Source organism: Cyanistes caeruleus, chromosome 13 (genome assembly GCF_971803275.1).
Source record: "Cyanistes caeruleus chromosome 13, bCyaCae1.hap1.1, whole genome shotgun sequence".
NCBI classification, from domain to species: domain Eukaryota; kingdom Metazoa; phylum Chordata; class Aves; order Passeriformes; family Paridae; genus Cyanistes; species Cyanistes caeruleus.
In genome coordinates this window covers 20,157,666-20,185,659 of record NC_141713.1, presented here as the reverse complement: position 1 = coordinate 20,185,659, position 27,994 = coordinate 20,157,666, and the positions used below count along the sequence as shown (strand labels likewise).

At 51.7% G+C, this 27,994-nt stretch overlaps 1 protein-coding gene across 6 annotated transcripts; it reads right to left on the bottom strand.

The window, feature by feature from the left end:
• Window positions 1-52: 52 nt before the first annotated feature.
• Window positions 53-27,736, bottom strand: SHF (Src homology 2 domain containing F). 6 transcript variants are annotated; one of them, XR_015275666.1, is made up of 8 exons: window positions 27,228-27,724; window positions 12,096-12,225; window positions 10,921-11,130; window positions 9,242-9,370; window positions 6,259-6,430; window positions 5,818-5,937; window positions 4,047-4,152; window positions 53-2,715 (listed from the first exon to the last, which is right to left on the bottom strand). XR_015275666.1 is itself a non-coding variant. In XM_086848580.1 (8 exons), exons 1-8 carry the CDS (start codon window positions 27,699-27,701, stop codon window positions 2,690-2,692), a joined length of 1,371 nt encoding a protein of 456 aa, XP_086704706.1. In that variant the 5' UTR covers window positions 27,702-27,727; the 3' UTR covers window positions 53-2,689. The 6 variants fall into 6 exon arrangements, 4 of the variants coding, with proteins under 4 accessions (XP_086704706.1, XP_086704708.1, XP_086704705.1 ...); XM_086848580.1 differs by having other exon boundaries at window positions 4,047-4,156; window positions 27,228-27,727; XR_015275667.1 differs by lacking the exon at window positions 9,242-9,370 and having other exon boundaries at window positions 27,228-27,734.
• Between the last annotated feature and the right edge of the window lie 258 nt (window positions 27,737-27,994).

The following is a 27,994-nucleotide window of genomic DNA, read 5'->3' as shown; positions in this document are numbered from 1 at the left end:
TGGAGAGCTGTTCACCTCCCACCACTGAGGATGCTAGAACTGGAGTCACATATTTTTGGTGGTCAGGACAAAGGAAGGGGTTATTTCCCTTTATTTGGCATTGGTGAGACCACACCTGGATACTGTTTCCAAGTACATGAAGAGAGGAAGAGAGTCAGAGTCCTGCTGAGGATGGTCAGGGGCAGAACAAGGGAGTTTCACTTCTTCAGCCTGGAGAAGAAAGGTCTCAGGAGGGATGTAATTCCCACAGCAATGATCAGGAGCCACTTTGCTGAAGCACTTGGACACACAACCCAGCTGCAGGGCAGTCCTGCTGGTCCAGGACTGGTTCTGGGGGGCTGGTGCAATGCACACAGATCTCATTTCTCTCATCCCTGTGCTCAGTAGGGATGCTCCTGAGATGGAGCCAGGCTGCTTGAGCAGGATTTCACCGGAAGGCTGCAAAGCCAGCACTGGCTCCCAGGCAGTTTACCCTCTGCCAAAGCTCCTCAAGAAAACAGTCCCACACTGTGGGGAGCTGCCCAGACACAAGAAGCCTCTTCTTTCCCACCCTCAGCCTCCAAGGCGGCAGAAGATCCCCCATGACCAGCTGTTCACTGGAGCCATCAGGGCACATCAGGGCTCCTACATGGCACTTGAAACCTTCTAAGTGCAGAAAGGGCACCCAGCAGCATCGCTGCAGATTTCTGTATCTCCAGCCCTTCCTGCGGGCTCTGGGAGATAAAAAAAGCCCTCCCACAGGAGTCACCTCCATCCCCACTGGACAAAATGCTTCTCTGGGATGGAGAGAGGCAGCCAGAGCTGCCAGCAGCCAAGTGGGCTGTAGGGAGACACCGACCAGCTCAATCCGCTGCCTTTTAAGGAGCGGCAGAGCCTGAGGCATCCTGGAACAACCCACCACACTTCTGCAGGCACCGGATCACGGGATGCATTCACAGACCACACTGACCGTGCCCCATGGCCCCCACAGCAGCTCAAAACTGTGCAGGGCAGCCAGGACAGCCATCTCTCAGCTAAGATCGAGTCTGAAAAACCACAAAGGCCCAGATGGCAGAGCAGGGTGCAGTTCTGCAGTGGCAGCAGAACTCACCCACGCACAGTCCACACAGTGCTACCCATCACCTCAGTGCCCCCGCAGCAACCAGCAGGGACAGCTTCTGACTGGCAGCAGGCAGAGGGGAAGATAATGCTTTTTCACAAAGCCTTCATCAAGCCACTGCTAAGTCATCCCACCAATGCCCGAGGGCTTTGCTGCACTAACAGAAAAGGCTTTGCTGGTCCAGCAGTGAATTTGCTGCTGTCATCCCCCCCCCCAAGAAAGCAGAGGGGAAAGGCAATGTGCTGCTGGGGAGTAACAGCAGGATGGAGCTTAGGGTGAAGCATGGATAGAAGAAATGTATGTGCACGAGTGTAGGAGCAACACCAGGAACAAGGTTAAAAGGCGAGGTATGTATGAAACAATACAGAGCACCAGAGAGACATTCAGCCAAAAAAAGGAGCAAGCTGGCCCAAAGACAAGTGTCAGGAAGACAAACAACAGGACCAGAGCCTGTAAATTCTCAGAGGAGATCAGGAGCTCTGTGAAATTCAGGGACTTTGTGTAAGATTCAGAGAGGTGAAGGAAAACAAGAAGGCAAAAGATCCCAAAGAGTACTCTTCTACAGGGAGTAACAGGCAAGTCCAAAATCAGCTCATCACTGCCCACAAAGGGTCTCAACAACATGGCAAGGACACGACCTGTGTCTCAGAGGAGTGCACTGGCTCGACAGGCATGCCAATCTTGGTCTATGCAACAGCACAGGGAAAATCAATTCCCTTAAAGCTTTTGTATAACAAAATTTCCCTTTCCACTGTTTTGCTGCACTGATCCCCCTCTTGTGGTGGGATGTGGGCACACAGTCCCATGAAGCAGGAGACAACCATGCACCGCTTTATTAGGCAGTGGACACATGGCCAAGGCCAGTCACTATTTACGTTTGGCAAAGGATGGCAGTGAGTACTGAGCACCGGTGCAGTGAGGGCAGCCTGCCTCGCACCCTGCATGCCTTTTGCTGGCTGCAGGCAGGTCCTGCTAACCCCTGCCAGCCTCCTTACCTGCAGGCACAGCTGTTTTGTCTCTCATGGGCAGAGCTAGGCACCCTCATGGAGGTACCTCAGGCCTGCTACCGGGTGATTCATCCCCGTCCTCACACACACTTCCCCCCTCCCTGTACTCTCCAAGGTCCCAGCTCCAGTCCTGGCATCCCAAGCTCTGCCAAGGAGGCAGGTGTGGAGGTGTGGACAGCTGGCGTGCCCCACCCAGCTCCTTGCACAGGGGCTCCTTCCAGTGCCATGCCAGCACACAAACCAGTGCAAGGGAGCCCCGGGAGAGCAGGACGAGGGGCCTGGCTGCAGCAATCCCCAACAGCACTGGCTGTGCCCAGCGAGCTGACGGTCTGGAGCCCATCCTCGGCACGGCGGCGCTCAGCCCTGTGGATGGGCCAGTTTTGGGTGCACCCAGCCTTGAGCCTGGCTCGTGAGGGTGATTACTATAGGGTACGGATAGCCACCGGGTAAAGCAAGGACATGTGCTCAGCCCCCTTGATGGGCAGCTTGCGGCTGGCGTAGTGATGGATGATCTCCGGCACGCTGTCAAAGGGCGGGCTGTGTTGACCCAGCACGTACTTGTTCTCCTGTGTCCGGGACAGTTTCATGTGCATGAAGCCCTGGCTGCTCCTGCAAGGACAGATCAAGGCAGGGTTAGGGGGTACAGTTGGCCTAAGCCTCCCCTCATCGCCTGACCCCCTGACACAGGCAGCCTTCCCCCGCAGCTGAGGGGGACATAGCTGGCCCCTGTCTGCAGCCACAGCCCTGCCTGCACCATCCTGCTCCTGGCTGACTCCAACAAAGCCCACAGAGCAAAAGAGGGACACGTCCCGTGATGCTGCACTGTGTCCCCTTGGGGAGCAAGGCCATGCTGGGCTGTGTAGGGCCCATCTGGGTGTGTGTGAGTAGGGAAGACATCACCTGGGTAAGAACAGCAGGGGCACTTGCTGTAGGGTCACGGAGGGGTAGTGGATTTTGCTCCTTGCATGTTACAAAGCCCCTTTTGCAACTGCTCTGGCCCTCACAGGAGCCCCTCAGCTCCCAGATCTCCAGCCTCACTGTGGCAAACCAGGTTTTTCTCCTTTGGCCCACAGCCAAAGGATTTTCTCCTTCCCCCTCTCCCCATGCCACCACTGCAGGCTCCATAAAACCCGCTCAGTGTATCAAGACCATTTCCCAGCACAGCATGGGCACCAAGCCACACAGGCAAATCCTGCCACAAATGCTGATTCCAAGTGACGGACTAATGGCCCTGTTGCTATTAATTTGCGTCTCCAAGGAGAGCCACAGCCTGTCTGCAGTGTCTGGATTGCACATTACGGCAAAATATTGATGACTTAAAAGCAGACAGGACCTCATCAGTGATGCTGAGCTGCTTCTAGTGCTGCACAGCCTAGCCCCATCCCCCCGGCTGGAGACGGGCCATAATGGACAGCCCAGCTGCATTAGCAGAATGGGTTTGCAATCCATTTAGAGACAGAAGCAAGGAGCCAGCTGTCCTGGGAGACAGCCACAGCCCCCCAATATGGGCTGAGGAAAAGCAATAGCTTGGCTGCGTCTTGTGTCCCTGTGGCAGGGAACTGCAGTGCTGCCACACCGAACCATGGAGAGATGATACTGGTTGTGTTTTTCCCAAATTGATCCACAGATCTTTGTCACAAGCTCAGGGATGTGATGAGATCGTACCCCTGGAGAGATGACTGAGGGAACAGGCTGCAAACACCAGCAGCCAGGACAAGGGGAAGGTGCTGCTCCTGCTGAGCACCTTTGCAGGCACAAGGAAGGACACAAAGCTTTGCAGTGTGGCCTCAGCCACTCTGGTGGAGGCACAAGCCAGGAGGGACTCTCTCCAAGCATCTGAGGCAATGACATGACCCTGTCCATGACAGGCAGCGTGAGGCTGCCTAGCCTGGACCAGCCAAGACTGTCATGGCGGTGTTAAATCCTTCCAGCTACCTGACCTGCTCCTGGCTGCTCTCTCTTGTGCATATTTTCCTTTAAAGCAACACCAAAGAACTTTAGGTCAGCATTGGAACACTTTTCAGACCATCTCCTTGGCTGCGCCTCCTTCCTCAAGGAAAAAAAAAAAAAAAAAAAAAAAAAGTTAAAAAAAGTAATAGAGAGAGCTGCAGACAGCCAGCTTACAGCTATATTAAAAGCATCCCAGGAGATTTTCTTTGAACAGGCTCTACAGAGAAAGGCAATGGAATAAAAATCCTGCTCCTGGGGCAGTGGGTTCTCCACAAACTCTGCAAGGACAGGCAATGCCCAAGCAATTCCTTGATGGGCTGGGGAAGGTGGGATATTGCTGCACACCATGGCCTAGCCATACATGCTGTCTGAGAGGAGGATTTTGCCTTAAGACTAAGGATGATGGCAAGACACAAGGGAATAGCCACTAAGAAACAGGTGACTGGCTTGTGGAGAGGTGATGGAAAGCCACCTTTGTTGATGGAATGCTACCTCCCAGGCTCTCCTACATATGTGCTGGCTAATGCCACTCACAAGTTGAAGGTGAGACCTCTTGCAGCTTCAAATCCAGCTCACCAAACAGAAGAAGCTGTTGCTCCAAAATGGCTCACAAGCCAGAGCAAGGGAAAAACACAGCAAATTAAAACATCGGTAAAAATTCTGACAGAAAAAAAACCAACAAAAAAAGGAAAGGAGGGAGCTCTTCTAGAAGAGTGTGTTGGCTCACCTGAAAGCTCTAAATGAAGAAAGAAGAAAGTGTATTTTCAATGGAGCTCCTGCCCTGGTTTGGTGTTGAAGGCAAAAAGAGTGAAAAAAATGTGGAGAGAGACAAAGCAATCTAATTCACAATTGTGCCACTGGGAAACAGAGAGGCTGAAACCCCTAGGGAGCAATGCAGGTAGAGAGACCACTGGGGAAACTCAAGGTGTGCTGAGAAAAGCGTAGGGTTACAGGGCCTGTTTTTGGGCAGAGATGGCTGAAGTGCTCAGTGAATGTTTGTTTCCCGTCTGGCAGGAATAGAGCTAATATAGCAGTCCAACAGAGGAGCAAGGAGGTATTTGCTCATCCATCATCATCTTCAGACAGTAACAGCTTTGATTTTGTGGATTCATGCTGCCCCAAAAGCCAGGAAAGAGCTGGATGAGGAGCTGTGGGCAGTTCCCCGGGACACATGCAGAGATGCTTCACCTGACTTTGGTTTTCAGAGAATCTGGAAAACTTGGAGAGTATGTAAAGATTCCCAAAAAAAAAACCAAGCAGAAATCAAGTTGTCTTGTGGGGACAGGGTTTCTCTGCTGGCAAACCAGAGCAGGGTAAAGCCGTTTCTACAGCTGAGCAATGGATCTGTGGGCTGGGGAGGCAAGGATGGGTCCCCACATTTCCAACAACAATGACCTTGTACAAACTTTCTTTTCCAATGAAACTAAGCTACAAAAAAAAAAATGGGGAACAAGAAAACAGAGCTGGAAGCTGGAACCAGACATATTTGACTGAGAAGTGAGGCACATAATTTGATCCGTCTGAGAGATTATTAGCACTGCCAAGGAAGAGCAGTGAGCCTCCAGATCTTCCTGAGAGATGTTTTTGCCAGACACCAAATCAAAAACCTGTGCCACACCACAGGGAAGTGTGGACTTCTTCATACTGCAGCCATTTCTGCCCACTCGTGGTCATCTCATTAGCCAGTTAGCATGGGCACAAATCACTTGGGGCACCTGTTCACCTCTGCTGTGGGTCCACCATCCCCCAGCCCTCACTCACTTCAAGGAGAGGGAGAAGTCGTTCTTGCTGGTCTCGCTGTTGCGCACCAGGTAACTGGCCTCCTTGCACAGCCTCAGCAGCGTCTCCGCATCCGTGCGGCTGATGGCCCCGTGGTACCAGCTGGAGGGGGAGAGGGATTGGCTTTGCTGGCCACAGAGCAGACACCACAGGAAGGGCTCTGCCCTGAGGCAGCAGCAGTGCCAGCACCCTCAGCACCTCCCCAGGGGCACCTCCCCAGGGACTGCAACCGCATTCAGGGAGAGGGAAGGGGGTAGCACCACGACGGTTGGGAGACAAGGGGCAGGGACAAACAGGCTGAAATGTGGAGCCAAGGAAGAAAGGAAGAAGCAAGTCTGCCCCAGGGCTCCTCATGGTATGGCCACAGGGTTCCCCAGTGCAGCTGGAAGGGTTGGGAAGGCACTCCAGGCAGGCAGGACTCACCACTGGCTCTCCAGGGGCAGGGCAGGGTCAATCCTCTCCCCGACAAAGGGGCCAGGCTCAGCGGTCAGCGTCTTTGTGCTCTTGAGGCTGCTGGAGCCATGCCTGAGGACAGCCCTGGCCTTCTCCTCCCTGCAGGGCGAGGTGCGGCCGTACCCCAGCCCCTCCGATGGACCTGCAAGACAGACACGCATCACATGCTGGGATCCTAACCTTCTCTGGCAGGAAGAGCCAGAGCCACTTACTTCACACTGGGTCACCTCACACTGCCCCATCCTCCTGGTCTAAGCAAGGGCAGGGCAACTCTTGGGCTGCTGCTCACTGCAGCACCCAGGCTGGGTCCCCACCTTGCCAGGCCTGGAGCCAATTACTGTGCCCATGGAAGACATTTCCAGGGATGTTTCAAAAGCTCAGGAGGTTTTGCTAATACAAAAATAGATTCAGTGGCTGTGGCACAGAGTTAAGTGAGATGCAGCAAGAAGAGGTTTCCCTTTCTTCTAACAGGAAAAAATTAAATTTAAAAAAAAGAAGAGGGGATAGATGGAGCTAAAGGAAGCAGTCAGTTTGGAAGCGATGGACACATCTCTATTGGCACAAATAAACATGGGGTGAAACAACAATTCCCCAAGGTGGGAAGGAGATATTTTGACTGCAGGTACCCTCCTGAGGCTGCCACCTGCCTGTCACCAGCCCAGCCATGGCCATGAGTGTGAGGGATTGACCGAGCCGTGCCCCAGGGACCTGGCCTCCCACTGCCTGTTATTTCTACACAGGATGATTTCAACATTAACAATATCATTTCTCCTTCCTCCCAAGAGTTCATTACTGCTCCCTGTACCACCAACCCCCTTGCACAAATTACTTATCGATCAGGCAGAGCTGTCACAGTGTGGGGCTGACACTGTGGCAGCACAGTCACCCCATTTCTGGTGGCTGAGCCCAGAAATGCCCTAGGACTACTAGAATGTCCTAGATAGGAGAACTCTCCATGCTTCCTGGCTGCTGGAGGGGGAGGCAAAAAATAGCCAGAGGGATGCTTTCCTCTCTAGCAGGGCATCCTCTAAGGCAGCTGTTTGAGTGACACGTTGTCCAGGCCCTATGCAGGTGAGCAGGATTCCAGCCCCACCAGCACTGCAAGAAGGGGAGGGCAGCCAAAAGCAAATCCAGCCAAAATCCTCTGCAGCTTAGTATGGTGTAAATCACCATGAGCACAGCTCAAGGAGGAGGTGCCTGGCATTATGGTTTGATAAGCCCTGCTTCTGCAGTACTCTGGCTTTTCACCAACCATGCTCACCCTTGTACATCACACACAGGCTTCAATTTCAACTCATCACCTTAAAAAATTGGGGCAACCGTTAAAAAGCCAGACAATCAAACAGCCCAAGTGTTTGCTGGCGGCACAAAGTCATTGCGTTACGGGCTCAAAAGAAATACATTGCACCTGTCAGAAGGAGACAAAGGCATGTGCATGATTAAACAGGATATTAAGAACAAGCCCTTAGCAGGAAGAAGACATCCTTCAAGACATTCGAGTCACCCCCAGAGAAGGGAAATAGAAAATGACACAAAACTCATAAACTTAACAACAAGAAAGCAAGGCAAGTCAAAGGGAAAAAAACTGTGCTGGTAAAACCAGGAAAAATGACAAACTGATGTGTTCATCATGTCAGAGCAATTGTGGGGATAATAAATGATGGGGGGAAAGAAGAGGCTGCATAACAAAGAGATTAATTTTTCTTGACACCTGCACTCGTTGCAGGAAGAGGATCAGAAAGTTCCTGCCTGCCAAGACCTTTCTTCTTGAGGACTGATCTCAGCCTGCAGCATCCCTACAGATTTCGGAAATACCCAACAAAGCCCTGGCAGAGCAGACACTTTGCTCTCGAGTGCCTCCACCATCAGCACCAAAATAAGCCATCACCTGCAGCGTGTGCTCAAGCCCACCCAGGAGACAGCAAAGGCCACACTAGCTTTATCTTATGAAGCTCTGCAGGGATCTGGGTAACTTCAGATAAGGAAATCAGACATCTGCACCTGGTAAGTCACTGTGCCCGCCCTGACAGCGTTAGTGACACACAGGCAGCATGGCACGCTGCTACACAGGAAAAGGCATACCTCACATCTCAGTTCCCCACTGCTAACAGTCCAGTCATGGCTTTCCACAACGCCTCTACCACCTAATGTTCTTGGCAAAATCCTAATTCACCACAGCATAAGAGCAAGGTCCTTAAAATATTAATAACGGGTTAAAAGAGAAGCAGCAATATTTGGCTTTCATAAATGAGACTGCCAGCAACATCCAAAGGGGATTTACCCAGGAACTCTCTGCTCAGCACACACAAAAAAGGCTTCACAACAAGGCAAACCTGAGATGACAAAGTGTACCTGGGAGATTTGGCTGCTCAGGATAGCAAAAAGCGGAGAATCCACAGGGACCTCCTGACACTAAGCAGCAAGGTAATAAAACAGCAGAGGAAACAAAGCTGTGCTAAATGATAAAGAGGAGAAAAAACAGCCCAAATTTCAGCACTGAATTAGCTGCTAACACACCTGTAAGGGACCTGGGCATTAGAAGTCTGGAGAAAACATTAGCTAAATACTCAGTGCAGTTGCTGAGAAGACCTTAAAAGCAGCCATTTAAATGTCGGGAATTTGGAGGCAAAGAGGAGAGAACAAAAGAGACAGTAATGACTCTGCCATGCCATGGAATAAGCCCCCAGAGCTGCTCTGCTGCTCGGGGCAGAGGCAGGAAGAGCTAGTGTCCCTTTGCAGCAAGAAGGTGCAGCAGGACAAACACCTCGTGTCCAGCACATGACAACTGAAGGGGCCAGGAGGAGCTGGGGGAGGGCGGAGGAGGAGGAGAAGGAGGAGGAGGGTTTCTGGCACTGCCCGGGGCAAGCCCCAAGGCACCACAGCGGTCTAGAGTAACAGCAAGCACCGGCTGCAGCCCCCCCCCCCGGACACGCCGCTGTCATGCAAGACCCACCATTGGCGTCTTCGTGGCTGTGCTGCGGAGGGATGGGGGCACCAGCCTCCCTGTCCAGGGGGCTTTCACTGCTGTCCAGCTGTCCCACCGGCGGGGGCCATGGCAGGTCTTTAATGACCTTGATTTCAACTGGATGGGGGGTGGGGAGGGTGTGGGAAAGAGACAGAAGGAGAGAGAACAGAAGGGGTTTAGAGAAAACCATCAGCAACACTAGAGGCCCACAGAGAAGGAGAGCAGTTGTTGGGGGAGAGACCTGAGGACTCTATTCCCAGCAGCCCTACACCAGCTTGGCCATCTCATCCCCTCCACAGTACCGAGCAGGGACAGGCCTGAGGTGGGGCACATTCCCAATGGAGACACCCTGCTCATCCATCAGTTTTTCCAGCCAGCCCTCTCTGGGGTTTGGGGGAGCCTGCAATCACCCCGTTCCACAAAGCTGTCTGTCCGGGGGTCTTGGCCGAGCATCTCATTGCCATCTGTCCTGCCTGTGCATCTGTCATGCCCTAGGTACTTCCCAGTGACCCACAGGGTCCACATTCCCCTGCCAGGTACCATGGGTTGCAGCCCTGTGCCAGTAGCAGCTACCCATCAGCAGGGGTCCCATGGACACCCTCAGACGGGGTAATGGGCCAGCAGAGACATTTTGGCATCACTGGAGAGAAAAAATACCCAAGAAACAGCAGAATCTGCTCTGGCTTCAGAAAAAAACAGGCAGCAGGTCCAAGCATGGCCCAGGGAACAGCGACCTGACTCCCCTGGGACTCGGAACAGGCCTGAAACGCCCTGGGAAGCACCCACATGCATCTATATGTGAGCCAGACCTGTGAACACACCACCTCCACCCAGGGAAATCAAGCAAGGTGGCTCATCCAGAGCACAGACACCTCAGCACAAACCCAGCCCAGCAGAGCATGGTGTTCCATGATGGAGCCTGACACGCCGATGAATCCTCAGCACAGGCAGCTGTGGGACTTGGGAGCCCCGAGCACAAGGAGGCACTGTGGCACTGAGCCTAGCACACATATCTCCAGTTTGCAGTGCCCAAACCCAAAAGGTGAACCGCTCCCCAACCCCAAATTTCCACATCTCTCTCTGACATCATCTCCACATAGTGCCACCAGCCTGAGCACCCTCAGCACCAGCTGCAGCAGACACACAATGCTGCAATTAAAATGCATCCTAGATAAGAGCACAGCAATTAGCCAGCACCGGCAAGGAGCCAGTGCTAATGCACAGCATGGACTTCCTCATTACCAAACACAAACACAATTGATCCCACAGCATGGATAAATAGGTCAGGGGGGCTGGATGCAACCTGAACAAAGGCTCCTTGGGTATCCTCCTGCCCTGAGGAAGGAGGAATCTGCTTGAGCCCAGGGTTGAACCTACCCCTGCAACACAAGGTTGAGGGTGTTACTTTGCACCAGAGGCTCAGATTGGTCAGAGCACGGAAGAGACAATGGGAGATAGGTGTTGTAGAGGTTAGCAGGGCAGCTCTATCCATCACTCTGTCCAGCCTGGCTCCCTGCTCAGAGAAACAGCTGCTGCAAGAACACAAGCACTCCCTGAGCTATGGAAATGCAGAGACCAACATTACTGATCCCCAGAAGATGAAGGAACCCCAAAGATCCAGCTTCACAAAACATGTTGTTTGCTTTATGGCTGTTCCCGTGACTCACCTGCAAAGGCTTTGGAGATCCTCTCCTTCTTCCATTCCCAGGGCTGGTCATATTCCTCCGGTGGCCGCTCATCATCCTCGGGCAGCCGGGACTCCCTGGGCCTGGGGCAAGCTGGGCAGTCACTGTCCATGTCCAGCACAGGCTCATAAGGAGTGTCATAGAGGTGAAGCGGCCGGGCAGGAGCCTCCCGTAAGCCCTTCTGGCGGATCTCTACCCAGAGAACAGGGAAAAGACTATGAGCCTTCTGCCCAACACAGCCATGGTCCCCAAAACTGTGCTAGATGACAGGGCTCAATGCCACCTGTGGGTAAAGCAGGCTAGAGAGCATCAGCAGAAGAGGAGACAGCGAGCAGCTGCCAGAAGCAGGAGAGCTGCTTGGCAGCACCAAGATCCCCACAGTACCATACCCCCACTCCTGGGCAGCCTGGCAAAATGGGGTCCATGGGGACAGAGTACCCTGAGGCTGATTTCCTGCAAGCAGTGAGGCTGGGTCTCTCCCCTGCACACCCAGTGAGGCTGGTTTAATAAAATGCCCTTCCCTCAAGCAAAACAAACTCTCTCCCACAGGCACAAGCAGCCTCTCCACTGCTTGCCAGTTTTTCCAAGAAATATAATGGTCTACTTCAAAAAGCCACATGAGCTTTCCAGAAACCACTTGCTCCAGGAACACCACAGAGCTGCAAAGCAGAGCCAGAGCCAGCATGGTGACCCTGAGCACTGCCTTCAGGAGCACATGCTCTCAGCCTTCCAGCTTTCCAGCCTTAGACAGGCCCACTGGGGACCACGCTGGTGCAGCAGACACAGCATGCTCTGGCCCAGTCCTAACTGAATTAAATAGCTCCTACATCCATCTTAGCTTTAAGCCAGATGCATGGAATGTAGGGTCTCTCCTGGCTCAGCCTGGCAATTGGGGTCCTGGGGGAAAGCATCATGGGGAGACATGTGCCTGTAGTGCTCAGACAGTCCTTGCATGCTCTTGCAAACCCAGTGCACAGGGATAAAGCTGGGAAAATTTGCCTGCAAAATGGCTGTCCCCCATCACAACCATCACCCAGCTTTGCCTTATGTGGGAGAGCCGATGGTAACACAGGCTGCAAGGAGCAGAGTACAGTGGCCACCAAACCCAGGAACCAGAGGTGTGAGGAGTGGCCTTTGTGTGATGCCTTCCACCTTACCAGCCATCATCTTCTGGGCTTCATATGGCTCCATATATCCGTCATTCTCCATCACCTTCTCCAGCCCTGCCTGGCTGCCTGCCACCTGTGCCGCATCAAAGGGGTCTGCATAGTCCTCCAGGACAGCCAGCTGGAAGGGGGAAAAATAGGAAAAGGGTTAAGGCACTTGCTGCTTGTTTTTGGAGATGGAAGGCACAGCTCACCATGAGCTCCTCCATCAGCAGCCAGAGCGTCCACCAAGAACTCAAACCGACATCATGGCAGCCCTGCAGAGCCCTGCAAGCAGCTGACAGCTTTCCAGGCACAGGCACTCAGCCGTGGAAATGCTCCAGCCTTTGTCCCGAAAGCTGAGATAGAGCCAAGCAGAGCAGAAGGCAGCTCCGCCCCTCCCTCACCAGGCCCCAAGTGCTAGCACCTACATGCATGCCCTGGCCAGGTCCCCACCACGGTGCAGGGCTGCCAGCAGTGCCCTACCCCTCTATGGAACACAGATGCTGTCCTGCACACAGCCACATTTCCTTTCCCAAGGTGGAGAAGGGGCACAGACCCCAAAACAGGGGTATCAGCTGGCACTGGCACAACTAGGAACTCACTGGTTATTTTCCAGGGCTCCTGTGCACTTATTTCAAGAGCTTTTCTAACAAAAGGGCTAAGAATAGCCTATGGCTTCCTCTACACTCCTTCCCATGCCTCCACAGCATCCCCAGACACATCCTAAGTTAAGACAAGATAGAGCCTTCCTCCAGGAAGCAGAAGCAGGAGCTTCTCATGTCACAGGGTCAGTATTAAATTCCTGAGATTTGCACTCAAAAGGAGAGGATCCTGCAATAGGATATGGGGCATGTCCCAGAGCTCAGTCCCCTCCAGCCCTGGAGCCACGTGCCTGCTCCAGCATCTCAGCAGCTTCCCAGTCAGAGCACCCCATCATGTGCCACTGCAGTCCCCAAGAAGCCTGGAGCTGTACATCCCACCTGCAGCCCCAAAGCCCGCTTCTGAAGTGGGACCAGTCAGTGTTTCCAGCCGCAACTAAGTGCACCCAAGCACTTCAGCAGGGTTTGGTCACCTACCAGGATGCAAACCCCTGGCTTGGGGGGATTTGCTACCACAAAATGGGCTATGCTGATGTCCCACAGCAAGGACCAATGTCCCAGGCATGGTGTAGCAGCTGCCGAATACCACCTGATGCCAGGCTCCATCCTCACCACAGTGCTGCCCCACAGCTGTGGCTCCTCACCAGCCACAGAGACCACAGCTACTCACACATTCCTCTGGACCTCCAATAATCAGCTTAAAACAAAAGATTTCTCCCTCCTTCCTGTGCAAAATGCCCAACAATAGCCTGTGACAGAAGACCCAGCAGGAAAAAGGAACAGGAACTGAACTCTAAACACCTCCATGCAGTCCCAAGACTTGGCATTCCTGTGAGCTACATGAGGCACACGGCTCTCCAGGCCTGGCTCACCACCTCCTCCCTAAATGTCCCAGCTCCATGGGCTGCCAATGCATGGGGGAACTGGGTCAGCTCTCCAAGCCTGGTCCCTCCGTGCCGGGGCATGGGCAAGTAGCTGATCATCCTTAGACCACATCCCAGCTACCCCACAGGTGTAGAACAGGGTTCAGACATGGGAGCTGCAGATGCTCTCGCCTCAGCAAGGTGGCAGAGGACAGATGGTGTCAGAGTACTGGCTTCACCCCAGGCAGAGGACAGCAAGCCAGGACAGAGCTGCAGGAGCAGCCAGCCCCAGCTCTGCAGTGGGAGACAGGCAATCTGCTCTCACCTCTGTCATCAAAGGGGTGATGTGGCATCACTCAGGCCCCATCAGGCACTGGGGACACGAAAGAGCAGTGCTGAGCCCAGGGGCCTGCAGCCCTTTGCTTGCCACCAGGGAGAAATTCCCCAGGGGAAATGCAAGTCGCTGGTGACTTTTACAGCTGCTTGGTCAGCCAGGACCTGCTTCTCACCTGCTGCCTGTGAGATCTCCGTGGAGCCGCTCCCAATAGCCAGGAGATCCCACGGCCTCTCCCATGCCTCGAAAGCTGCAGAGGCTCTTGCTGCACCTCAACATCTGCAAAGCACAGCCCTGTGACAGTAACAGCATCTTCACATATGTGCTCAAGACAATGGAGACATGGGCATGCCAGCAGCGTCCCTACACACACAAATGCTTCAGCTCAACAGCCAAGGTGGGTGAATGGGCAGCATCATGTCCAATGCTAACTCTTAGCAGAGCTCTCATGGCTCCAAGCATGCTGGGGGGCTGTGAGATGCAGTTTGCTGACCCTCCTGGGCTTTGTAGTCTGTTCCTCAGGCCCCAAGCCCAACCAGATCATGTTCAAACCTGCCAGGAACCATATTTTCTAGACAGGCACAGACCCATCTTGCTGCTGGTGCCAGTCCTGGACCCTCCCTCTGCATCATACACACACAGCAGCTTCAGACAGGGCCAAGAGGCTTCCCCGCATGCAGTGGTCACTGTCATAGAATCATTAAGGTTGGAAAAGACCTCCAAGATCATCAAGCCCAACCTTATTTCCAAATGTATTTCCTTATGTTTAGTCTGGCTTCCCAGGGAGGAACACATAAGCTCCAGCAGGCTCACAGAGTGGCTCCCACACAGATGCTTTCAGGTCTAGAAACCAGAAGATGGTGGAGAATCCTAACAGGTCTCTGTCAAGACCCCTAAAACTGGGTATTTTGCCTGCAGAAGTTTGCAAAGGCATTCACCAGAGATTAGATGGACTCTGTTGGCAGAGGATGTGGTTTGCTGGGTTCAGCTTGGACCCAGAGCAAATGCCTCTGATTAGAGGCAAGCTCCTTGGGTTTGGGGGGAGTTTGCTTCTCCACTAGCTCAAGGATGCCACTTCATAGGAGCAAGGTCTCCCAGCTGTAAGGTAATGAGAACATAAATCCATTTGTTTTTTAAATGGTCAGATATCACAGCAGAGAGCCACAGAAAAGGTGGGAAGGAAATTACTGCCTCCAGGAGCATCACAACCTTGGGATGCCCAAGCAAGCCCATGAGAATGGTACCTCAAGCCCCAAGACTGAGAGGCTGGAGGCTCCAGCCAGTGGCAGGAATGGGGCAAACAGCAGGGATCATGCAATTACTGGGCACATCCTAAAGCCCTTGCACCTGGGGCTGTGTTATGGTTGCCCAGGAAACTGCATCTCTGATATTTCCTAATCTGAGTGCTGGACTTTATGAGCCATGCAGGGCTCTCAGCAGCAGCCACAGGGCAAACGACTACTCCCAAGAGTGGGAGGGAGCCTCAGCCACCAGCAGGGCAGCTCCCAGGGGTGCTCTAAGCGCCCCCACTTTGGTCAAAGGTCAGGCATTTCCATGCTTTGCTCAAGTTCCATGTTGCTGAGGGAGCTGCTCGTTGCCCGCCAATCCCACCACACGGCTGTGGAGGCTTCGCCTGCTTACACATAGCACAGGCTTTGCTAGACTTGAAATAATTTGGGTGCAAAGCAAAAGCCTGGCATGCAAAGCCACCATCCCAGGGCAGCTCTTAGTCCAGACCAGTCCTTTAGGTAACAGCCAAGCACTACTGGCATCTGGACACATATCCTGCTTGAGCACGAGTGTTTTTCCACACATTTATCTGCCACAGCAATGCACACCCAGATCCCTGCTGCAACACTGGGGCTGGTCTCGCTCTATTCTACATTCCAACAATAAGGGTAAAGAAAGAAAATCCAAACAAAATTACTGTAAAGAACCAAATCATCACCGGGTTCTCCCAGTCAAACAGCTTTTACACTGCCCACCAGTGAAGGTGACTGATCACAGCTCTTCGAGAGCACTCATAGTTCAGACACCAAACTCCCGGGGCAGAGCTGGGATTCTTTGTGCCATCTTGCCCAGAAACATTCTACCTGCTACCACCTTCTGCTACAACAAGATGTTCTACTCTACACAGAGGTTTGCAGAGGATTCCTGGGGAGATCCTCCACCTAAAAAATTAGTTTCCCACTGTTATAAATGCAAAGGCAATTTCGGGTTATATAAAAGAGAAAATTTATTATCAAACAATAATAAATTCGAACAAAGAGAAAAAACCACAATAAAATAGGCAGCGCAGCGCTGGGTGGACAGGGTCTATACACAAGGTATAGGTGCTCCCAAATCCACGCCTGAGAGTCCTTTGGCCTGGGTTTTTATAGGAAGTTTGTGTCCCGAGGCCAAATTCCAAGCAGGCACCCTTTGCTAAGAGGTTCTTGATTGTTCGAAGAATAGATTTCCTGGCACCGGAGAATAGAGTCAATAGACGTTGGGCAGAGGCTCCTCATATGTAAAGAGGTCCAGGATGTCTTTTTGATATCATTTTGGTCCGGGCCATTAGGGTGGAGCGGTGGCACCCATCCTGGAGCCGATGGCTATCTCGGCTGGCTCCTCTTCCTTTGTCTAGTTTCTCCATTTCTCCAGCACAGGTGGGCAGGGCGGAGATGCTCGGGCTCGGCGATATCTCGTCCGGGCCCGTTCTTTTGTTCGTTTGATGGCCCGTGTCCTGCCCATTCTTTCGGGGCTGATGTGCCTGCTTGCGATTGTTATCTGGGTGCTTGGCTGCAATCTGTTGCTTTGGAAGAGAAATCCTGCCTCGACTTGGAGGAGGATTTCTCATTCCATATTTTCATCATTTACAATCACATATACTTTATTTAAACCTTTTCTTTCGAATTTTTATTCATCTAATTCTTTATTACAGTCCCCCACTTAATAATTTGACTACATTAAAAATTCGTATTATTTTATTCAATCTTACAGAGGGATGAGTGTGAGATTAACCACATTCACTTTTCTCTCAGTCTGATATTTTGCTTTTAGGATTTAACTCGTCTTCATCTCTGGAGAAACAGAATACTTGGTCAAATTGTAAACATACCCGGTTAACTTCACTTTTTAACAAATCTAAAATTATTGGTTCATTATTGAAGGAAGCTTTTGTTTCATGTTTTAAATTTCTATCTTCTTAATACATTTTTTCACTTATAGTACACGTTTTCAAGTTCGCTTTATTGTAACATAGGATTGATTTTGAAATATGCTACAAAGGTGGATTGTCTTTTCCTTCTGATCTAGATGGTCTTATTACATTGACTATAAATTGAAATCGGAGGAATCCCTCCCACTTCTCTCTTGTACCTGAAGTGGGTAGTTTTGATCTTTTGTCTTTCAGGAGTTTGAAACTGCCCGTCTTTAAAACTTGCCTCTGAGCGGTAACATCAGACCTCCCCCTTTAATTTACAGATCTTATACTGAGTGCTGTTGGAAAAACACATCCCCTTTTGCAGTTCTGGAGGACAGTCAATCTTTCGTCCGGTTTCTGTGGCAATCTGACACTGCTCACACTTCTCTAGGGGACTCTCCCCCTGGAGGTACCTTGGGACTCATTCCCTCGGCTAAGCACACGGCTAGGTTCAGGACTATCAGGATTCCCCACCATTGCATCCCTCTGCCTTGCCCTTCGCCCGTATAGGAACATACGGCAGGGATTATCATCTTCTCGGCAGCAGGGACTGTCTTCAGGGGCCCTGGTAGTCCTTAAGGCGTGCCTTTTTTTTTTTTTTTTTTTTTTTTTTTTTTTGAAAGTAGCTCACCGAGACGATTTAGTTGGGTCTGTCCTACACAGTACTTTAAACTTTAATTGTTTTTCGGCCCTCGATTTCTAAAGCCTTGGCTTTGGAATCTAACTGGCCTCTTAACCCCTTTTGGAACAATAGGAACCACTCAGGAGAGTTTAGTTCCAAGGACCCCGCCCGGGTGGCAAGTGTTAAGAAACGGCTAGTCTCCTCCTGTTCTTTCTCTAGACACTTTGTGCACAATCCTTTAGGTTTGTACCCTCTTAAACAGTGGGCTACCCAAATCTGTTTACAATAAGCACACTCGAAGTGGATAAATGGAAAACAATTACAATCAGGATTAATACAACTTATCTGGTCGTCACTTGTCATTTGTGATGACGCCGGCGTTTGATTTTCAGCTCTCTCGGAGGTGTGGTGACTTTCTTCTCGGAGGAGTTGTAATCCATTACTTTTTTCACTCGAGGTGAGTGTGTCCAGCTCCTTTCTGCAGTCCGGACAGCTGTGTCTGTGGTCAGGAGGACGAGAAACGGTCCTTCCTAGTGAGGGTTGAGGGGGAGCTCTTTCTAAGCTTTGATCAGGACTTTATCCCCAGGCTGCATTTGGTGTATGGCAAATCTCAGTGTTGTGCTTTGGGGAATCAGTCTTCTTTTCTGCAGATTGGTTAACAAAGCCGCTCGTTTTGCCTTTTTGTCTGCCAGGTTGTTACCTCGGGTGTGGAACTGCCATCCTGTTTGGTGTCCTTTTACATGGACAACTGATATTTCTTTTGGTTCTCTGACAGCCTGTAGAATTTGTCGAATGATTTCCCTATGGATTAACTCTTTTCTTTTCGTATTTATCAGACTTCTTTTTCTCAAATTTTCTTAAAAGTATGTACTACTTTAAAAGCATACCGCGAATTTGTATAGATGATCCCCCTCTTTCCTTTTAACCCCTGGAGGGCTCTCAGGAGAGCATAGAGCTCGCAAGCTTGTGCAGACCAGCTTGCTTTCAGGGGGCCTGATTTCACAATGCTTCTTGATATGCCATTCACTATAGCATATCCTGACTTTCTTTTTCTCTCAACAACTTTTGAGGATCCATCTATAAATTACTTTTCTCTTCTTTCTAACTCCTGATTTTCTAAATCTGGTCTAACTTTAGTTTGCAATTCCACAGTTCCAATGCAATTGTGTAATAGTTTCTCTGTTGGTTCTCCAAACAGGAACTGCGCAGGATTCTGCACAGTAGTGGTTCTTAATTCTAAACCAGGCGAGCTGATTAAGATGGCTTTATATTTCAGAAGCCTCAAATCAGTCAACCACTTTTCCGCTTTTTGTTGTAAGATATTTCTTACATCATGTAGACTATCAAGGGAGCTCCGAAAGTTACCCTTTTTTTTTTTTTTTTTTCTTTTTTTTTTTTTTTTTTTTTTTTTTCTTTTTTCTTACTAATAAATCCACTGTCACAATTGCTTGCAAACAAGTAGGCCAACCCCAACTAACCGGGTCTAAAAATTTTGAGAGAAACCTTATGGGCTTCTTTTTTCTGCCCACTCTTGGGTCAGAACTCTTTGTGCTGCTTGTCTATTCACATCTACGAATAATTGAAATTCTTATTGGTATCCGGTAAAGTTAGTACGGGGGCAGTTATGAGTGCATCCTTTAATTTCTGAAAATTAAATTCATTTTGCTCAGTCTATTTCAACTTATCAGTGTTTAACCTTTCATACAGAAATTTTACTTTTTCACTAAATCCTTCAATTCATTGTTTGCAATATCCCAGGAGCCCCAAAAATTGTCTTATCTGTCTTTTTTGTTTTTGGGGCAGGGAGTGCAAGAATCCCTGCTACTCTCTCAGGGTCTAATTTCTTTTTCCCTTGAGATATCCAATGACCAAGGTATTTTACTTCGGGCTCTGTGAATTGCAATTTGGATTTAGATACTTTTAACCCCTTCTGTCTCAAGAAATTCAGTAAGGAAATCGTGCTTTTCTTCACCTTTTCTTCCGTCGTTCCGGCAATTAACAAGTCATCTACATATTGTAACAATTTTGTCCCCTCCTCTGGAATGAATTGGGTGAGTAGTTGTTCCAGAGCCTGTCCGAACAGATTTGGGGATTCTACAAACCCCTGTGGGAGGACGGTCCATCTCAGCTGTTGCTTTCGGTTTGTGTCCGGGTCCTCCCACTGAAAGGCGAAGAAATTTCTACTCTTTTCATCTACAGGGCAAGTTCAAAAGCATCTTTTAAATCGATTACACTATACCATACATCTTTAGGTGAGAGCCTGTTCAGTAAAGTGTAAGGACTGGCCACCACCGGGAATCTGGTTCGGGTTCTAACATTTACAGCTCTGAGGTCCTGAACTAATCGTAAACTGCTATCTGTTTTTCTTACAGCCAGGATGGGGGTGTTATGCTGAGACATACAGGGTTCCAGGGTACCCCCTTTAAGGAGGTCGTCAATTACTTGTTTTAATCCCCTTCTCCCTCCCATCGGGATGGGATATTGTTTGATCCTTATAGGGTCTTCAGGGTCCTCGTTTTCTATTTTAATAGGCTTGATATCTAATTTCCCTATTTCTCCTTTTGAGTGCCACACTCTAGGGTTAATTTCTTCTTCGTCTTTGGGAGTCAGTTTGAATATTTTACTACTAATTCAGAGTTTTTAACAACGATATTAATTCTTAATGCAACAATCATGTCTCTTCTTAATAAATTATAATCTGCTTTTTCTACAAGCAATAAATTTCTTAAACAAATTTTATTTTCCGATTCTATTCCTACATCTCTATTACAGATACTTTGAAAGGATCCCCCTTGATTCTAATTACAAAAACTTTTTCCTTGCTTGTCACACACCCCTCTGGCAATTTCTGCAGAGTACCTCTCTCTGTTCCAGTGTCCACTAAAAAGCTTACTTCCTGCCATTGGGGACTCACTTTTAATTTTATCAAGGGCTCCTTGGATGTTCTTGTCCCCAAATTAAAGAGCCTCTGACAGCCCTAATCTTCTTGAAAAATCTTTTCATTTTTTTTTTTTTTTTTTTTTTTTTTTTTCTTTGCCTGCAATCCTGCTGAATGTGTCTTACTTTCTTACAGTAGTAACATTTGGGGAGCTCTCTCTGTGGGGTAGGGGCTGCCTTGTGAGTGCTTTTCTGTTTTCTAGGTAGTGTTTTAAACTTACCTTGTGTTTGTTCTTGCTTTTGGACTTCTTTGACCGCAGCTACCAAAACTTTAGCTTACAGTCTCTGTTTTTCATCCTCCCTTCTCATATATACTTTTTGAGCTTCCCTCAGAAGCTCTTGGAGGCTTTTATCTTGTTACTTGTCAATATTTTCTAATTTCTTCTTAATGTCTTCTCAGGATTTGGCAACAAATTGTGTTTTTAGTAAGACCTCCCCCACGGGAGAGTTCGGGTCAGTTCCAGAGTAGATCTGAAAACTTCGCCGTAACCTCTCTACTCATTCCGTGGGCGATTTCTCTCTCCCTTGGCATTCCCCGAACACTTTACTAATGTTTTGACCTCGGGGAACTGCCTCTCTTATTCCCTGAACAATCATGTTTCTTAAATCCACCATGCTCTGCCTGCCCTCCTCCCTGGGCATTCCAGCTCGGGCTCACGCTAGGCCATTTCTGGTCACCTGGTGTCCCCTGTGGACTGCGTCGGTCCCAGTCTCTGATACCGGCTTGTTTAATCATTTCTCTTTCCTCTTGATTAAACAGGCGATCTCAGGATGGCCATAAGATCATCGTATGTGTAAATACTACTTCCTAAAAAGTTATCCAGCTTTTCAGCCACACCAAAGGATCGTTTAACAATCGCCCCATCTCCTTTTTAAAGGCTCGCACATCCCCGGGGTTAAGGGGAACATTCACAAATCCAATCACTCCCGGGGCTGTCGGTACTTCCCTGAGAGGGAACAACCGGTGCTCATTCTCACTATTCTCTCCCCCCTCCTTGCCCATCATTTTTGCTTTCAAACGAGTTCTACTTGCAGGAGGGGAACTGAGGTTTGTGGGGGTTTTCCCTTTTGTTGATTGTGGGAACTCCCCTGCCACCCGGTTACCGGTAGGGACCCCTTCAGTTAAGTGTGAGGGTCCCGGCTGTGGCGGCCGGACCGGCAAGGACGGATAGAGCTGTCCCCAGCCTTGTGCCGGAGAAACTTCTGAAGAGACTCCTGTGGTTACGGTGTTTGCAGGCGGGGAAAGGGGAAGGGCTGCCGGCATCGCTGCCAGCACCGAGTCTCCCGCTTGAGACACATGCATCTCAGTGGGTTGGTCTCGGGGGCCCGAAGGTGCTGAAGGCACCACTTGATCTGGGGACGACGGCCCAGCCAGTCCATGGTACGGGGGAGGTAAGTGGTCAAGGGGTTCCCAAGATTCAGTTTTTGACTCACGTTTTTCTTTTTGTTTCATTGGGAACAGCTCTACTCTGGCGTTTAACCAGAGCTTAGCATATTCTCTCTCCTCGGGGTCCGAGGGGTCCTTGTTCTCCACATAGGAGAACAACTTATTACAGGTCTATTTTTTCAGATGTGCCTAACACTGGCTAAGTAAGGTGACTTCTCAACTCCTGTCTTCCCCAAACTTCTATACAATAATGTATTAATTTTTCTTTCGATTTCCCTTTCCTCAGGGGACAATCTTCCCAGTGTTTTAACATTTACTTCAAGGGACTTTCCAGCGGGATGTCTGGTGATCTCTCCTCCGGATTGGAGGGATTTTTCCCTGTGCTCTTTCTTTGTAGCTTACTTTTTCTCTGCTCTATACTTCGCAAATATACTTGTTACACGTCCACCTTTCAAATGTGCCCACCACAGGCTAAGTGAGGTGGTTTCTCAGTTCTTGCCCTCCCCAGACCTCGGCACAATACCAGATCATTTTTGCCTTAGATTTCTTTTTTTCTCTCAGGGCAATTTTTCTAATATTTTAACATCCATCCTAAGGGACTTTCCGGTGGGATGTCTAGTGATCCCTTCTCTCTCTCAGAGGGACCCTTTTCATTACCCTTTTTCTGCATCTTACTTTTTCTTTGTCCCATATTGAAAAATATCTTACCTTTCTTGCGTTGTGTTCGTTCCACCTTTACCAGATGAATCAAAGTCTTTGCTAATACTCACCTCGCAGTTAGCTGTACTGGAGTCTCTTGTATTCAGCACTTCGATTCTCTCTTGGACCTTTGCCTAGGCCCGTTGACTGAAAGGGTTTACTAATTCCCGAGCTCGACAGGACGTCCTCTTCCCCTTTCAGCCTCCTGTGATCGGTCCCCCAGGACCTCCTTCGTCCCAGGTTTTTACAATCGTGTAAAGAGAGAACTTTCTCACACCGAATCGCTTCCTTCTTGGCCGGCCAATTCCCTCGCGGGAGGATGGAACCGCGACCTTGAAGTCCACACTCGCTTCGTGATCAGATCACGTCTCACACAATCGCCCAATCACCAGCTCAACCTCACAATACTTACAGCTATTTTCCTGCGAGGGTGTCTTCGTGCACAGATGACTTTTTACGAGCTACCAAGCCGCGGCTTTCTCGAAGGCTCCTTGCCTTCCCGAGCTCTCTGGATCCTTTCTCCCTTTTTATTGTGGTTTTTCCTTAGCCTAAATTTGGTTCGGATATAGGAATGTGCTGCGGAGGTTCTCGGCTCACCAGGCCGCTAAAATCAGCGGGGGTACCCGTCCTGGGTAGCGAGATTCTCCTGCAATTTCTCCTATCCGAGTCACGGCACCAATCTGTTATAAATGCAAAGGCAATTTCGGGTTATATAAAAGAGAAAATTTATTATCAAACAATAATAAATTCGAACAAAGAGAAAAAACCACAATAAAATAGGCAGCGCAGCGCTGGGTGGACAGGGTCTATACACAAGGTATAGGTGCTCCCAAATCCACGCCTGAGAGTCCTTTGGCCTGGGTTTTTATAGGAAGTTTGTGTCCCGAGGCCAAATTCCAAGCAGGCACCCTTTGCTAAGAGGTTCTTGATTGTTCGAAGAATAGATTTCCTGGCACCGGAGAATAGAGTCAATAGACGTTGGGCAGAGGCTCCTCATATGTAAAGAGGTCCAGGATGTCTTTTTGATATCATTTTGGTCCGGGCCATTAGGGTGGAGCGGTGGCACCCATCCTGGAGCCGATGGCTATCTCGGCTGGCTCCTCTTCCTTTGTCTAGTTTCTCCATTTCTCCAGCACAGGTGGGCAGGGCGGAGATGCTCGGGCTCGGCGATATCTCGTCCGGGCCCGTTCTTTTGTTCGTTTGATGGCCCGTGTCCTGCCCATTCTTTCGGGGCTGATGTGCCTGCTTGCGATTGTTATCTGGGTGCTTGGCTGCAATCTGTTGCTTTGGAAGAGAAATCCTGCCTCGACTTGGAGGAGGATTTCTCATTCCATATTTTCATCATTTACAATCACATATACTTTATTTAAACCTTTTCTTTCGAATTTTTATTCATCTAATTCTTTATTACACCACCCTGGAGGTGAAGTGCATTTGGGGTCTCCTCAGAAGATTGGTTAAATCAGGCAAACTCTGTCAGGTGCAAAATTCCTCCAGTTTTACACATCTGGCAGCTTTACTTTTGGCAGACACTGAAGCCAAACCCAAAAGCAAACACAGTATTGACCTTACAAGAAGGGTCTGGCCCACAGGGGACGGCTGGGTCAGGCAGGGAGCCGAGGGCTGCACCCATGGCACAGCAGGAGGGCATGCGGGACGGACAGCACGGCATCAGCATCGCGTAGGATGACTCAGTTTGAGGAGGCTCTCACAGGAAAGACACACACCCAAGAGCTTCCTGACAGGCTGTTCCCACACCCTGAGGCACTGACCCTGCACATCCAGCAAGAAGAGCAGCAACTGGTCCTGGTGGGCACAGGACAAAGATGTCCTCAGGCAGATCCCCAAGTCCATCCTCAAGCACGCCCTAGGTGCAGGCAGCAGAAGGTCCCTCATCGCATCCCTCCCCACTGCATCCCTGTGGCATTGCTTCTTGTGCCTAATCCAAACACAGCAGGGAAGACATCTCCAGAGGATCCTCTTGGCTCGGGTGAACTGCACAGGCCCAGTCCATCGTCCACTGCTGTGGGGAAAGGCCTGGCAGACCAGGCAGACTGAGGAGGACCTGTGCTGTCCACACCATTTCCAGCAGTTTGGGAAGCAACACAAGCCACTGCAGAGATCACTCTAATGCATCCTCACAGGATGCTGCAGATCCCATGAAAGGCATAAAGATATGACGGCTTGTGCTACAGCAGCAAAGCAATGTGCAGCCCAGGCAGGAAGGATTCCTGTGCCAAGATGTTCCTGCTCATTCCATTCTCCAGAGCAGGCATGACAGTTACAGCAAGCACAGGGTGCCTAGGGAACATAGTCATCCCTCCACTACAACAAACCACACGGTCTCAGCCAAACCACACAATCAGGAACCAGTGTCTGCTCTTACTACTTCTCTCCATCCTAATCGTCCTCACTTGCAAGGGCTGCACATTTTATTAGAGTGATTTTCCCCATCAGTCATTAACAAAAACCCTCTCTGCTCCAGCAGCTTTGTCTATACACAGAATTGTACTTCTCCTTTAATCTCCAGCATCACCACAACCCAAGGGGTCTGCAGTCTCAGTCCCTGCAGCATGTAGGGAACAGCGCCCACAGCCTCTTCCTAAGTCTGTGAGCACTGAGACCCCTGCACAATCACCATCTCAGCAGAGGCTCCCGCCCAGCTTCAGTATCCCTTCCCTGTTCCAGGACAGCTTGACATCACCAAGAGCAAGGGTTACAAGCGGAAGTAGCCCCCCAGCACCATCCTCCTGTACCACCTCCGGGAAGAGCCACCATAATGTTGGAGCAGTTGGGGAACCCTCACCCTGTTCAGCCCAGTAGATGCAAAGGACTTTTCAGCCCAACACAGTTGCTCCACATGGTGGATGGTCCCTGGCTTCTCCAGGGAAACTATTAATGGACAGCTGCAAGCACTATCAAATACTTCCACTTTTACTCCTGTTTCACCCAGGCTCTGGAGCTCTGTGTTCATCACATACCAGAGTCCTAAAGAATTAGAAGCCTCCTCCCTACAGTGGCATGCAGAAGACTATCAGTAATCTAATCACCACCTATCTTGGAAAAAGGAATGGTCTTCTTCAGCCTAGTGCTGTTAGCACAGTTTCCCCATGAATCCTAGCTTCTGACTTTTCTCCAAACTTTTCTGATTCTCCCCAGCCTTTGGATCCCCAAACAAAGCCTGCTGTACCTGTCAGCAGTCCCCGCTTCCCACAGCTCCGGCTCAGCCCTTTGCACATCATGGCCGGAGTCCACATGCTCTTGCTCTGATCCTGCAACACATGTTCCAGAGGAAAAACCATCCAGACTGCCTCAGCAAACCACAGCACACGGTGGCACTTCTGGTCCCTACTACCAGTGCCACCCTCCTCATCCCGCTCTGCTGCCTGCAGCAGCCAGTTAACCCAACTCAAAAGGGGAGCTCTGCTGGGCCACTCCAGAAATTTCCCAAAAGCAATTAGTCAGAGACAACTTCCCAAGATCCACCAGCAACAAGTTTTTCTATCTGTTTAAAACATTCTCTAGCAGATTCTTCCCGGTGCTCATTTCACTGTGCCGCCCGGCAGTGCCAGAACCACGGATGGCATCAATGACTGTATCCACGATTTCCTCCGCCAGCCAGATCTGCAATCCCGTCGAGTTCGCCTGACAAGCCCCGTCTTGCAGGCGGCAGCGCTAGCGGGCACTAATTACCCCCTCCTGCCTTTATTTGCGCAGTCCCCGCATCAGCCTCTCCTGCAAGAGGGAGGCCCGGCACCAACAGCCGCAGCCCCGGTTGGGCTTATCCTCCACCAGGTCTCTGTGCCACTCAGAGCCCGTCCTCCCCGGGGGAGCTTCTGCCCAGCTCCTGCCTCGTACCGGGGATGTTTCTCGCCTCCCTGCCAGCACCGGCAGCTCCAGGCTCTGCTCTCGACCCTGGTGAAGCCGGCGGGGGGGCGGCAGACAAAGAGGCTCTGAGGCTCCCTGACAAAGCAGCAGCACGGCATCTCTGGGGGTCCGGCCGCCGCCGCTGGCACGGGCAGCCCGGACAAGCGGGCAGAGGGAGATCTGCCAGGCACGAAGCGGTGGGAGGCCCAGGGTCACCGGCCCCAGCGCCGCAGAGCACGGCAGATGGTGCTGTGCTCCTCTGCGAGCGCGCTTCCCGCTGGGGATCATACCTGCCTCCCGTGGGAGCCGGGGGAGAAGCCGGGGCCGCCCCCGTTCCTGCTGATGTGCGCCCGGTGTGTCGGTGCTGCCGGGGCACAGGGGGAACGCGACACGGGAGGCTCGCGGAGCCTGGCCGTGCCCCCTCCTCGGTGCTCGAGGATCCTAACCCTGCTCCTTTTTGTGGATGCCAACAGTCTGGCAGGACCACCGAGAGCATCTCTCCGTGACCGAGGCGCTTGGGCCACCTGTCCGTGGGGTCCTGGTCCCGCTCCTCACGGCAAGGGCTGAGGGTCTGGCGCGGTCACTCGGGGCACCGCAACCGACTGGATACCGCGGGGAGAGCACCGGGGCCCCTTGTCCGGTCACTCACCTCCTGCGGCGGCTCGTCGGGCGGTTCGGGGCCGGCTTGGGGCGAGCTGGGGGGGAGCGGCAGCGGCGGCGGCGGCGGCGGGGGGCTGGCGGGCACCTTTTCCACCGCATCCACCTTGATGAGCCGGTGCTTGGGCGAGACGTAGCGGGGCCCGTCGGGGGCGGCGGCGGGCGGCGGGCCGTTGTAGGGGTCCTCGAAGTCGCGCTCCTTCTGCAGCCGGTAGGCCGCCACGATGTCGGGCTGGGCGGTGGCCAGCGGCTCGGCCGCGCCCCCGGGCGGCAGGGGCGGCTGAGGCGGCGGCCCGGCGCGGTAGTCGGGCTTGGGCGGCGCGGGTGGCGCGGGCCGGGCGCTGCGGAAGCCCAGGTGTTCGCGGAGCCAGCGGGCCATGGTGCCCACGCACTGCGGGGCCCCGCCGGCCCCCGCCCCGCCGCTGCAGCCGCCGCGCTCCGAGCCGGCCGCTCCGCTCAGCAGCATCGGCGGCGGCGGACTGAGCGCGGCGGCGGGGCTCGGGGGGGTGGGGGGAGGCGGCCAGTGCCACCTGCCGGAGCGCCGGGTGCGGGGCCTCCCCCGCCCCGCCCGCGCCGCGGCCCCGCGCCCGCTCCCCCCGGAACGGCCCGGCGCGGCCCTGAGCGCGGCCCGGCCTCCCCGGCCCGCCTCCCCCGGGGCCCGCCCCGCTCCCCGCCGCCTTCCGCCACGCCCGGCCCTCCGACACGCTCCGGGCCGCCTCTCCCTCTCCGGCGGCTGTGGGCTGTGGGCTCGCTCCCGGC